We start from the raw sequence: 14,221 nt of genomic DNA on the forward strand, positions 1-14,221 counted from the left end.
CAATATTGTAATGTGCATGCTACGTGCCTTCTGTTGCTGTTGAATCCCACTGTTAGATTTCCAATTTACGATTGAGCATTCAAAATGGCTGGCTGCATCAGCATCTGTTTGTTGTTCTACCAATTTGTACCATTTTTTTTACCATAGGAAATAATAGGTATAGAAATAATCCGTTCTCAGGTCAAACTGTTGCCATTATAGGTAACATTGTACCATTCTGAACTGCAATACAAATATAAAACACAATACAATTATCCCTCGTTAATTGAAGTTAATTGAGTCCAGGCCAGACTGTGATTAGTGAATTTCTGTAAATTAGGATTCCTTATTTCTAAATCACATATGTTCATAGTTAGAGCCCTTTTGTCACATTGATACTTATATTACCCAACATAGTAGACCTAAGAAGAGTAAATAAGCCAATTTACTTGTGCTCTTGTGTCGATCGTGTGTTACTTAGGGTAGCTGAGTGGCAGATGGTGGAGGTTTAGAGTTGAGTTTTAGCTTGCCGTGGGGAACAGCCGCAACCGAGTAGAGAGTTTTATTACAGATTATTGTGCCTGTTTGGAGATAACAACCTGCCATTAAGTCTGGTGTGAGTGTATTTCTCACTGAACATTACAGTAGCATTAGTGACACCTAGTGACTACTGTAGAATATTACATATCATTCACAGCGTCTTTGAATGCATCTTCTGAATGCCTTGTATACTATGTATTTGACTTCATTTTGCCATTTATACTTGCTTAATGCTTAATTTATGCAAAAGATACATACAATTTACTTCACTATGCATATGCTTTGACTAATAATAGGCACAGTCAAAGACAAAACATAATTATTTATTCCTGAATACATTTTTTAAAAACATGATAGAGTAAGGCCGCAAAATAACGAGGGTTATATAGTACATTATGTACTTACAATGACAAGTGACAAACATGCACAGGATAATGTTTGTGCTTGGAAGGACAATTTCTTCTTCTTTAGTTCTTCCTGGTTTATTATTGGACCAACAGTCAAAATATCTAGTTTTGTGGTTCTCCTCATTGTTTTTGTCTTTTCCACAACTAATACCCTTCTGGTGTGACAGCAGAAAAAACACAAAAAGCCAAAGAAAATGCAAACTAGGATGTTTAACTGCAGCCGCACGGTGAACAAGTGGTTAGCATGTTGGCCACACAGTCTGGACATCGTGGGTACAAATGACTAAATTATCCATAGGTGTGAATATGAGTGTGAATGCTTGTTTGTTTATATGTGCCCTACAATTGACCACCAGTCCAGGGTGTACCTCACGCTCGCCTCAAGTCAGCTGATTCAGGCTTCAGCCTACGTCTTCCCCAAATGAGGACAAGCGGTAGAGAAAATGAATGAATGGATTCTCAATAGTACAACCTCATCAGAATTTAACTTTAGAGCTTCCACTGTAAACAATGACAGCTCAGTTATTCATAGCAGGGCTTATGAATCATTTGTATTTATGCCAAATAAGTGACATCGATTGCAAAAGTTTGAACATTCAATCAAATGTAGAACATCTCATGTCCATGTTAATAGATTTCACCATATGACTTGGTTACACCGAATGTCACCTTTCTCACATCGGTTCACATTGGTTCTCGTCATCATTTGTTTCTCAACTTCATAAATGTCTTTCCTGATGTTTGCACGCCCCTTCGGGAAATAGATCTGAGTCTCCTGACATCCATCCAAGCTGCCCAGATAGATGTTTTCCAATCTCTCACAGTCTGCTGGGTAGCTATTGTCAATAACCTGGCTGCTTTAACACCCCTCACTGGACACTGCATATATCACCTCACATCACACACCAAGGTCAGACAAATATACATTTATTAGACAACAGTCCAGCCATCACTACAACTGAGAATTTAAAATGAATCAAAAACTGAGACATGCAACACACTCAGGTTCAATGACGGTACTACACATCAGTGTTTCATTTGTCACAAATTATTCATCTCAAGCGTAGTCAAGAGGCAAATTGCATGCAGAGTACTATAAATTTGTACATGTTGGTAGGTCTGCGTTAAAATGAAAGCCTCTCATGCCCACTGAGAGGCTTTCATTTTAATGCAGACCTTGACAGTTACACCCTGCCCTGCTATTTGAGAAACACTGTTCTCCAACAAAAGGTGTCAGAAGTGGGATAATTCATGTATAAAAATATGTTTTCTCACTTTTAGATTTTTATGAAACACTGGTAATGAAAACTGTGAAAATTCAATGATGACACGGAATAATGCCAAAGTGCCCTTTTGCTTATTGCAATACAGAACCAAAGTCAAATTAATCAAAAAGGTCAAATGGTCTTGTTACATTCAATTTTAGTTTCTGTCACATCATGCATGCTGATCATTCATTTGCAGCTTTACGATATGTAGGAAAATGTGGTCAAGCCATGAATCACTGAAAGGCAGTATTAATCCCATCAAACGTTTATAACGGTCGCATAAACATGTTTGTAAACGCATCAACTTGTTTCCATCAGTCTGCACCACACAAGCCAAATGGCACAAATTAATTGGATGGGAGAAAAACACAACAAGATCAGTCAATCAAACGTTTGGAGAGCAGAGTAATATCTAATTTCCTCCGAACATCACTCTGCAGAATAAGGAAATTGATATTGGGATTTAGTTAGAGCCGTAATTGCATTTTTGAACCATTTTCCATATGATGCTAAGCCAACCGTAAAAACACGTTTCTTTATTTTGAGCTATCATCCTGCTGACTGCCTCTGTGTGCATGTGTGTGTGATTACATTTGCTATTGCCTGGATTGGGAGCATTATAAATCATTTTTGAGGTGTCATCAGATGGACAGTTATATAATGGACTGGAGATCGTTTACTCTGATCCCCGATGAGACATGAATAATTCTCTTAGGTTGCACGTGTAATTTGTTGGACTTCAAGAATAGGCAGCTAGCTCGGTATATAGATAAACACATACATAGTACACATACTAAACATAGAAGATCATGCATTCCTGTGCCACAGAACCAAGGAAAATAAGATGCAGCTGCCGCACTCCATAAAGGACATTACTTTCAACACAATAGGGCAGAAAAAGTGAATGACCAGTGGTAAAATACACTGTTGGCGGAAAATTCGGGTTGACTTCTTCCATCTATTTACAATTACTGTATATAGGAGACATCTTTTTTGTCTTGAATTAACCTAAATTATGTGATTTTTTTTTACTGTTGGAAGAAGCAGGTGTTCCTGGAGTTTCCGGGAATTTAGTAGGAAATCATACAATACATACTGCATTGGGTCATTCACAAAGCACCTGGAAAATATTTATTATATTCTTGTTCGCGTGGCCGCACAGTGGTTAGCATGTTGGCCACACAGTCAGGAGAATCTCCACATCTCCGGCCATCTCTGTGTATAGTTTGCGTGTGTGGGTTGTCTCCGGGTACTCCGGTTTCCTCCCACTTTCCAAAAACATGCTAGGTTAATTGACGACTCAAAATTGTCCATAGGTATGAATGTGAGTGTGAATGGTTGTTTGTCTATATGTGCCCTGTGATTGGCTGGCGACCAGTCCATCCATAGACACAGACATAGACTTTCTTTATTGTCATTGCACAATAACACAGCAGTGAAATTGCCAACGAAATGTCGTTGCCTGGCTCCCATGTAATAATAAATAATAATAATTATTATTATTATTATTATTATGTGGAGAATAAATAGATGACATCAAATATGGAAAATGTACAGTGTAAACAGTAATTTGTACAAATAATTTTAATAATTTAGAATAAATAATAATAGCTGGGGTAGGCTCTAGCATAGCCCCACGACCCTCGTGAGAATGGATGAATTCTTGCTCCCTCTACATACTGTAAAGAATATACGTACCATTTGAAAATGAAGGCATTATGTCTTTTTGTTCTTTTTAAAGAATGTACGTTTTCTCCTTGAATAGTATTTCTAGAATGATACTAAAAAAAAGCCAGGGGGCCACAATGGCCCCTGGGATGCACATTGGACACCACTGGCTTATGGTGTCAAGGCATATCCTTAAAGCTAAATAAAAAAATATAAAATCATGCACATTTCTTAAGAGAGAAGCTGTAGTTAGAAAAACATGACCTGCCTTTATAATCCCAATATTTGCAAAGAAAAATAAACAGATGTGGCTAATGCCTGACCTTGCAGCCATTATCAATCTTGCCTGCAGTCCATTTGCATTCAAACACGGCTCATCAATCTCACCTCAACACTGAAGAAAAAATATAAATATTCAAAAGCTAAGCGTGCCAACAAGCAGTCAAAATCTTTAAAATAAACTCAAAAATCGTAATTTGAAATCCCAGTGAAATTGGAGACATTAAAAGCAACGGCTGTGCGGCGTATGTGACGAGTCATTGGAGGTGCCATAAAGGGAACTAAAGGGGAAAATGTTGGTCCTGAGAGGCGATATCAAGAATTGCAGCTTCCATCTGGCTCCATGCCTGTCCAGTTTGCTATCCATCACAGCCAGCAGACATACCCTAACCCCCCCAAGACACACACCCCTCCCTAAATCTGTGTAGTGCAAGCTTAACGGGGGGCCCTTACCTGTCTGGAGGCAGCGCTGGTGTCTATCATCAGCTGGGTGGCAATGAGAACGGACATGGCGCCCCTGCTTGTCTTTCCCCTTTCACTGTGCTCAACACTTTAGCGTAGTTGCAGGAGGAGTCAGAGAAGCTACTTTCACCTACAGCAAGGGAGGGGATGACCTCAGGGCCCCAATTCAGGGCGCCTCCCCCCTCTTTCCTCACTGGGTGAATCAATCACAGCAAGACTGGGAACATACCTCCACAGGGGCGTGATATAGAACGTGGGATGGAAGTGTAAGGGAGGGGTTCTCGTCTCACTTTGGATGCTTCAGACGCCAATTCTCTCTACTGTGTTGTGCACCTCCCTCACGCTCAAACTCTCTCAACTAGACTTTTCTCAGCCCGGACTGTTCAATATCTTAAGTAAATTAAAGACTTGGAGTAGAACACACACAGACGTTTACAGACCAAAAGTGGATATATGAGCTTTGAACAGCCATTGATCTCAGACCCAATATTGCTCGCAAGGCATTTTGGTTTTGCAGTGTGTATGTAAGTCTCGGGCGCTTGTGCTGCGTGTGCACAAATGACCAAGAACTTGATCAATTTGTGAGTGAAATTTATACCGCCGTGATGCCAACGTCATAAAACACACACACACACATTAAGATGGTAACAGTTTGACATGAACTTATCACATTGAGTGAAATAAAGTGGGAATCAGCAGCCCTGTTTACACAGAGATCGCACCTCAGAGACACAAATGAAGATCCAGCATTCTGTTGCCTTTTCTTTTTACCCATGACTGTGTGTCATCATAGCAAGGGGTGTAAAAAAGGATGGGGCGTTAACTGGAAACAAGCAAGATATTTGAAATCTTGTTATAAGTTAGTGTTAACTGTAAATTTGAATCATTATTTCGGGTGCAAGACAGCTTTCCGTGACCAGATGGTCATTCATTAAAAGGGACCTATTAGGCTCATATTCAGCACTGTGTATTGAGTTGTGGACTCCTATAGAGCAGCTACAAGCAATAACCCACACAGAAAGCCAGCTAGAGCTTCCAGAATCTGCACCTATTCCATCTGTATTTTATTGGATTTTCCAAAACGGTCTGTTTTAATTCATTCCGCCTGTGGCAATGCACACTCCGCTGTGATTGGTCACACTTCCAAGCGGACTTCCAGATGAATGCCGAACCCCACTTTCTAATTTTGTCGGTATTGGAGTTGATAATTAATGAATACAACCTTTGGGGAGCTACTTGAAAAGTGGTTAGCAGCCACTGGTATCTAATGAGCCACTGGTTAGAGCTACTGGTTTGAACTCCAAAAGTGGTAACTAGGTGTTCTATAACATCGGTAGAAGAAATGTGGTCATTGACTCAAAAAAACTCGGGTAGACCCCTGACTGTGGTGGAAAAAGGCTATTAGCAATTCCAGACATCAGTGAGCTAGTGATCTCTGTGTGGAGTTTGCATGTTCTCCCCGTGCATGTGTGGGTTTTCTCCGGGTACTCCGGTTTCCTCCCACATTCCAAAAACATGCTAGGTTAATTGGCAACTCCAAATTATCCATAGGTATGAATGTGAGTGTGAATGGTTGTTTGTCTATATGTGCCCTGTGATTGGCTGGCGACCAGTCCAGGGTGTACCCCGCCACTCGCCCGAAGACAGCTGGGATAGGCTCCAGCACCCCCGCGACCCTCGTGAGGAAAAAGCGGTAGAAAATGAATGAATGAATGAGTGAGCTAGTGATTTGCACCCCTCTTCCTGTATGCACATTATATAATGCTACTCAGACAACCACTTACTTACAAAAGAAACACAGTTTGGACACTGATAAAATGGTTACAAATGGTAACCATTTGGTTACTTACTTACAAGCTTCTGACTCTTCAACATGACCAAGTAACGTTGGAAAGACATCGGACTTCAGCAACAGCTTAGCGGATACTCCAGCTTTGTATCGTCCATTTTCGGCTATGCTCACCAAACAGTCTTATATTTTTCTCTTCAATTGGAATCTGCAATTCCAAACACGTCTGCCTGATGTTTGCCGCTTTAAACAAGTTAGGTTTACCTCAAATATTTGCTGAAAGACATTGTTCTGTGCTACCACGGTGAAATCTTTGACAAAACAGAGAAACACAGCTTATACCCAGGCATGCCCATATAAGGAAGCCTGGCTGACTGTGAAAACATCTCTGAAACCGAGTGTTCATAGCCATCCCAAACGTTTTTCAGGACTCACTTCCAAATGTGCAAACCTCATTGTGAAACATTCTGAAACTTGGGCATCAATTAACATGAGAATAACAATCAGTTTCCTTTGTAGTCAATGAGTAGTCTTCACTAATGTAAACATGTGGAATTGTTCCTGGCTACATCACGGCTAGCCCTCCATAAATAATCATATTAATAATTATATTTAAATGATACTGAGCGAGTGCGATTCAAGAACCTATTCCATTCCTCCACCTGTAGACGCTGTAGTTCATCCTTAATGGCTTCTGGGCTTGAGCTCATATTTTCCACGTTGATTTGTGTAAAGCCCTGCCACAACAGCTGTACTTTTAAAATATACGCCTTGCCGATAAAACAAGACTATTAAAGTTGCTGTAAAATTTAAGAGCAACTGTCTTTATTGCATATAAGCGGTGCTTGTCAAGGTATGTCATCGTATATCATGGATAAAGAGGTGGCAAAGTTCATATTTGCATGTGCAACACTGGAGATGAGGTTCTAGCACAAAGAGTAATGGCTTTTAGCGACTGAAGGCTGGAATAATAAAGTCATTTGCGCTAAACGAGATGTGGCGCTTGCAGCTGCAGTCTGCTGTTAACAAGCTGATTTTGTGCTGTGACATTTCCCCACGGGACTTTAAACAAACCTCGGAATGCTGGACTCCCGCATACATTTTTGTCCCAATTTACCACTGTGACATACTGTATAGTCCCATGATGATGAGCTTTGTTCACCGATAGTGAATGTATTTTGTGCAAAAAGGTCACTGTGGCCATGTAGCACATGCAAAGCAGATGTCGTGGTGTTTTATCACACTGATGGGAAATTAATGATGCACAATGAGGCTTGAATTGCGCTACTTATTTACTTTCCTGTACAACGCCGCTCTGCTCCTTCATGTTTTAATTTCCTCCATTTGTCAGTTGCTGCTGATTGTGCAGAATGTGAGTAAATGTTTGCTTTGTAGACTGATATCTAGATAATAATCTATATTATCATCAAAATAGACTCATTGCAGATATTGTTTTGTATCAAAACTTAAAGTGGAACTGCACTCCAGCAGTCTCCACCAGCACATCTCCCTGAGGAGGCCAAAGTTCCACTGTTGCACTTGTGATGCACCTCAGACATCTAACAGGCTCCTATTTGAGCTCGAGATGGCTCACCAAAGCATGCATGAGCAACCAAGACACCGTTTGTCATAATAATAAGAATAAGCAGGGAGTGCCAGAATAAATGCAGTAATGACATATGATGTGTCTTTATCTTTAATATCCACAGGCAGTAATGTGTCACAGGTGGCAGCGATGTTCGAAGCCCCCATCCCAGGAGGGAACTCGGCTACGGCGCCTGCATCCCCAATGAGGAGCTTGAGGTGCTCGGGGGTGGCCAGCAGACACAAGAAACATGCTTCTCATCTACAGCAAAGCCTCCTTGGAGAGCCCGGCCCTCAGCGTGGCAGTTAGCACTGACAAATGACTGCTATTGAATGGCGATGTGGTCCCTCGCTAGTGGGCACACCTCGCTTTGTCTCTATATCGCTGCAAATTTCATTTCATTGAACAATGTGCTATTGTGGGCAACTGTATTATCACTCTAAGTATAGGCGTTGGAAAAAATAAACAGATGCTATCAACGTGAGATCGTATTGTGTGTGTGTGTGTGTGTGTGTGTGTGTGTGTGCCCATCAGGAAATTGAAAGCCATTTTGCAAACGCTAATGACGGCGGCGAGCAGCAATACAAACATTTGAGGCAGGCGTGATTCAATGGGTCGATGGTGAAAAACACATGGCTAGCCAGATGAATACAGAAAGCATTTGAAAGACTTTTCTTCCATTTCTCCCCTCGCCGCATACAAATTGTGTCAGTGAAAGTTCTTCTGTTCAATTCTACTTCACCTTAATATTCAACCCCTGACACACACTTCCAAGCAGGCCAAACACAGGTTATGTGTATGATCACATCGCACGCGGGTTACTGCCTAAAACTCCTCAAAATTATGCAATGCAGGGCTGTTAACATTTGGTGCCTGTTGTAACGAGCGTGTGAACCGAGTGAGCGTTTTGGGTGGGAGGTTAGGGCCAAAGTGGCAGATTACCCTGGAGCTCTAGGTTAATCGATTATTTGACATCCATTTTGTGCACACATTTTCATTGAAAGTGAATGTATTAACAGCAAAACATTTCACAATAATAATAGTTAGGGCTGTGTTTGACTAGGGCGTTTCATCGTCGAATCTGATTTTGTCCAGATTCGACTGACATTTAAATGATTTGTTCATGCATTGCTCATGATTGTCCATGCATCACAGGAAATATTTCAGGTACTGAAGCAGCAAAACAGCCCCAGACCATTACACTACCACCACCATATTTTACTGTTGGTATGATGTTCTTTTTTTGAAATGCGGCGCTATTTTTGCGACATGCTCCTTCCAAAAAGTTACATTTTTTTTCAAAGTAAAAAGTATTTTCCAAAAGGTCTTGGGGATCACCAAGACATTTTCTGGCAAAATTGAGACAAACCATAATGTTCAGTGGTTTTCATCTTGGAATTCTGCCATACAAACCATTTTTCCCAGTGTCTTTCTCATGGTGGAGTCGTTAACACTAAGCTTAACTGAGACAGGCGAGGCCAGCAGTTCTTTGGATGTTGTTGTGGGGTCTTTTGTGACTTCTTGGATGAGTTGTTGCTGCACTCTTGGGGTCATTTTATTTACCAACTTGGGAAGGTTCACTACTGTTGCATTTTGTCACCATTTTTGGATAATTGCTGTCACTGTGAATCGCTATAGTCGTAAAGATTTAGAAATGGCTTAATCTTATGTTTTATTTATGGAAGAAACAGTTTGTGTTCACTTGTATTTGTCATTGACTAATATTGACATTTGGTTGATCATCTGAAACATTTAAGTCTGACAAACATGCAAAAATAAGAAATCAGGACACTTTTTCACACCACTATATACAGTATTGCCTGCATTGTGAATCAAAATTTCTATCAGTAAATTAAATGGCCTAGAATAACATTTACCTCGGTGGTGGTTCTGCTGATGTGCCTGAGTAGTGTAATAGCACAGAATATCAGTAAATGCATACATCCACAGCCTGGTTTCTACCAAGTGCACATTTAGATGATAGGAGGGATGTATCCACTGGCGTAACATTCAATATGAACAACATTTTTCCACAGCAACACATCAAGAAAGGTGCCATCACAGCAGAGGCAGCAGCAGCAGCAGCTTATAAATGCAACAAATCCTGTAAAACAGCGAACAGCCTTGCACACTTTCAGGCTCTCAAATGACAATATTTTTGTCCCCAGAGAAGGACGAGAGGCTGTGATAACCACAGCTCCAATTTTGTATTTGATTGCTTAAAACTCAGTAATCCAGGTATGGTAAAAGAAACGTTGCCGAATTAAGGACAAGTAGCAGAGGAACAGTTTACAGTTGACTAATCACTTTGTTTTTTAAGCCTCCAGCAGGGGGCAAACTAACACAATGCATGAGTGCATTTCAACAGGAGTCCAATAAAAAGGTCCAAGTGTCACATCAAACATCTGACAAGTATGTACAGTAAGGACATGGTTGTGCTAATGTATAATAGTTACAAGTGGGATGCCTAAAAATTCCAAAACAACAGCTATCCTACATTTTATACAGACCTCCAGGCTGACGGGCCCTCTGGAGGCAAGACAGACATTCACACTTTCTTAGTGCCACAAAGAAAAATGATTCATGCGCCAACACCATTTTTTCCCCTCCCTTTATTGAACCCAAGAATTGACGTGTCGGTCTATGTAATTCAAGTTAACTGTAGATCTTTCAAGTTAGTTCTTCTTAGAAATGGCATTGAGGGAGTATTATTGCTGGGGCATGGCTACATGAAAAGGATGAATAAATAGCTGATATTTTTACATGGGTGAGAAAGACATCCATTCAGTTAAACACTAAGGAGGTAGGGCGCAATGTTGGTGTGTGGAACTGAGCTGCCAACATACGCCATGAAAAATAATCTTAGAGGGGTTGCACTTAAATAAGCTTTAATTTAATATGGTATTTGAAGAATAAACACTCGACGGAGTATGGAGAGTTTGCAAGGTTTACAGTGTGATCATCAGTCAAACGACAGATAACAAAGCCGAAGCACTGAACACTTGCCCATATGTGCATGACAGTCAGGCTAAGCTAATGACCTGAAAAATAAAATAATTCATCAAACGAGATGACCAGCCTTTCTCAGCGGTGAGAAATGCTGAGACACGTTTCGCCGAGTGCTCTCTCACCTCACTGGAAGTCCCGTTAGAGCATCCTGTTTATGACTTTGTAAACACGTTAACATTATTAACACCCTGTGGAGATGAAATAATGTTTATTTTCGTTCAATTTAATTTAATTTTTCATTTTTAGATTGCAAATTTCCGTCTTTTTATTGTCTGATGTTGTATTTGATGTTGTATTTCTTTCTGTATGGTGCTCTTTGTGTCTTTTAAATTGCTCCTTGGGGATAAATAAAGTGTTCAAAATAAAATTAAATCACACTCATATAGTCACATTTCCAATTCTTTGTTTTTGCCACAATGCGAAGCTCTTATGCGTAGGTGTAAAAGAGAGACAGCCACCATATTAAGCATACCATGCTAACGAGTTAGTCTCCAATTTATTTATTGCAAATTTAAGAAAGGGTTTGAACCAGATATACAAAAAAAACTTACCACTTCCACACAGAATGGGAGGAGAACTTTTGCCTGTCATTCACACCTTCAAAAAACAACTCAAAACCCACCTGTTTAAATCCATTTTTAATGTCTAACTTTTTATACCTGACTGCTGCCCCCCTCCCCCCCGCTCTTAGCCTTGTTTTAGCTCTGAATGAATGTACGGCTATTGTATTTTAATGCATCGTTTACTCTGTTTTTAGTCAACTCTATTTTTATTTCTTTTTCTCTACTGTAAAGCGTCTTTGAGTACTCTGAAAAGCACTATACAAATAAAATTTATTATTATTATTATGTCAGACATGCCGCGGCACGGTGGTCTAGGGGTTAGCGCACAGACCTCACAGCTAGGAGACCAGGGTTCAATCCCACCCTCGGGCATTCTGTGTGGAGTTTGCATGTTCTCCCCGTGCATGCGTGGGTTTTCTCCGGGTACTCCGGTTTCCTCCCACATTCCAAAAACATGCTAGGTTAATTGGCGACTCCAAATTGTCCATAGGTATGAATGTGAGTGTGAATGGTTGTTTGTCTATGTGTGCCCTGTGATTGGCTGGCGACCAGTCTAGGGTGTACCCCGCCTTACGCCCGAAGACAGCTGGGATAGGCTCCAGCACCCCCCGCGACCCTCGTGAGGAAAAGCGGTAGAAAATGAATGAATGAATGTCAGACATGCCATGACTCCATGCAGTGTACCGTTAGGGTTATTCCACAAATGGCCCCTGTGCCACATTTTGGACACCACTGGCATAATGTATCAAAAAAGACTAACATCCAGTCATATTCCTCCAATGCCATCCCAAACCCCTCCAGAAGCGAATATTTGCTTCTGTCTGAGGATTGCTATGATATGCTGTAATGTATTAACCCTAAAGTCCTCGATGTTATTAAAACTATTCATATGAAACAGTTAAAAATACACTATAATCCGCAAAACCAGCTCCTAGTGAAATCAATGTAAGTGTCCTAACACATGGACACTGTCTGCTTTCATACATAAAGGCATGAGAGCAGCGATGCTCATGAATGTATCCTTGCACGTCAGTGAACATTGATGAAGAACATGAATATCATTACCTTGTCCCCTGTGGTGGAAGCCCTACGGTAGTTCCCAGCACCTGCCGATGAGTTCATGTTGCCGTCTAGTCCGCAACAGAAGAACTGAAGCCAACTTCTCACCAACCTTCACTGTCTGAAACGCACAGTACGCATGCACTAACCTTTAGAAACATCAATATGCGCGTTTTCCGATGCACGCAGCTATTGCGGCAATGGGATTACATGAAATGAAACTCACACGTGCCACTTGCTGCCTTGGAGAAATGGTTAAAAAATAAATAAAAGCCTTGCTGCAACCTCTTTTTTTTTTTTTTTTTTGCATAACCGGCTTCCTGCTCGAAGTTTCATCAAAATAAATGACAACCAGTCAGAATTGTGCTTCGGAGCTTTCAAGTTTTAAATAATGAGTATATATCTTATCCACACCAGTGGTGGTTTTGTGTTAGCACCAGAATAGAATATGCTAAATTGCTAAACGAGCGGAGCTTTATCAGCAAATTGCACGTGAGCGCGTGGCTCCCACGAGTCAGAAGGAACCACGGTAATCATCGTGCTACTGAGTTTGAATTCTTTAGCATATTGGTGGTGGGCTTTTCTCAAACTTTATGGTGATCAAACCGTGTAACGTTATTATTCATACCCGTGGACGTAACGAGCAGGGGTTGAATTGGACGGACTGTAAATGTCACGATTGGGCTTCACCCCCTCGTGACAGCTCTTAGTTTTCCTTTTTTCCTCAGTTCCTAGTTCATGCCCTTATTTTGTATTAACTTCCTGTGTGACGCTGTTCTGTTTTCAGTGGCTTTCCATTATCTCCCGCACCTGTTTCCCATTATTTGTGTTGCCGATTTAGTTCAGGTGCGCGCTCCTTTCTTTGTTGGGTCATTGTCGTTTTTTTTCTGTTGGACATGCTAGTGCGTCGTTCTGCTGCATAGCAACAATAAATACATTTATACTCATCTCTGCATCCTGGGGTCGAACCGTAAAGCTCTCAAGCCGGAACGCGACAGTAAATATGTGGACTTAGTGGAGCCACAGATCTCAAAGAAATCTAGCATAGCAGATGCTAACAGTGAGTGGGGAGTATTTTGTGTAACTGCTTCTTCTGGGTAGAGAAAAGAAGCAGTCGTTTCTTCGTTTCTTCTGCTTTCTGTGTATTTCATGTATACACAGAGGCGTAGTGAGCCAGCAGGCAAACTAGGCATTTGCCTGGGGCCCCGGCCTATAGGGGGGCCCCCGCTAGGGAGGCCTGAGAGACCATGTGCATACATGTACTGCACAGAAACAGAAACGACATCGATAGGCATTTACTGTGCAATTATGTAACAACGACATAGCAAACCCCCTTGAACAAGTATATTGATGATAACATGCAATAATTTGTAATATCTTGCTGTATTTTAATGATTTAAAACATCACAACACTTACAATGTCTGCTCTCATTGGGATGGCTGTGTCTTCCAGCACAAGACATGTGTTCCAGTTCTCAGGTAAAAAAACGCTGACAGCAAACGAGCATCTTGTTGAGTCTTTGTAGCAAAATTGAGAGCTATAGGTATCCACGCTTCCATCTGCGAGTGATGCTGACCTAAACCGCTAGCGAAGCAATATCGCTGTACCTTGG

The 14,221-nt window shown here is 41.0% G+C and overlaps 1 protein-coding gene across 3 annotated transcripts in view; it reads right to left on the bottom strand.

Moving 5' to 3' along the window:
- LOC131125180 (dipeptidyl aminopeptidase-like protein 6) overlaps positions 1 to 13,364 on the bottom strand; it is a 71,788-nt gene extending 58,424 nt beyond the window's left edge. The window contains exons 1-2 of one of the 3 annotated variants that reach the window (XM_058066457.1): positions 13,237 to 13,364; positions 12,615 to 12,729 (exon numbers count right to left, since the gene is read on the bottom strand). In XM_058066457.1, coding sequence (XP_057922440.1) covers positions 12,615 to 12,671 — 57 coding nt within the window. In that variant the 5' untranslated portion in view covers positions 12,672 to 12,729; positions 13,237 to 13,364. Of the gene's footprint in view, positions 1 to 12,614; positions 12,730 to 12,834; positions 13,211 to 13,236 lie in introns of those variants that run through there. The other 2 variants (XM_058066456.1, XM_058066455.1) reach the window with 2 other exon arrangements.
- Between the last annotated feature and the right edge of the window lie 857 nt (positions 13,365 to 14,221).

The sequence above is a fragment of the Doryrhamphus excisus genome, chromosome 3 (genome assembly GCF_030265055.1).
Source record: "Doryrhamphus excisus isolate RoL2022-K1 chromosome 3, RoL_Dexc_1.0, whole genome shotgun sequence".
NCBI classification, from domain to species: Eukaryota; Metazoa; Chordata; class Actinopteri; order Syngnathiformes; family Syngnathidae; genus Doryrhamphus; species Doryrhamphus excisus.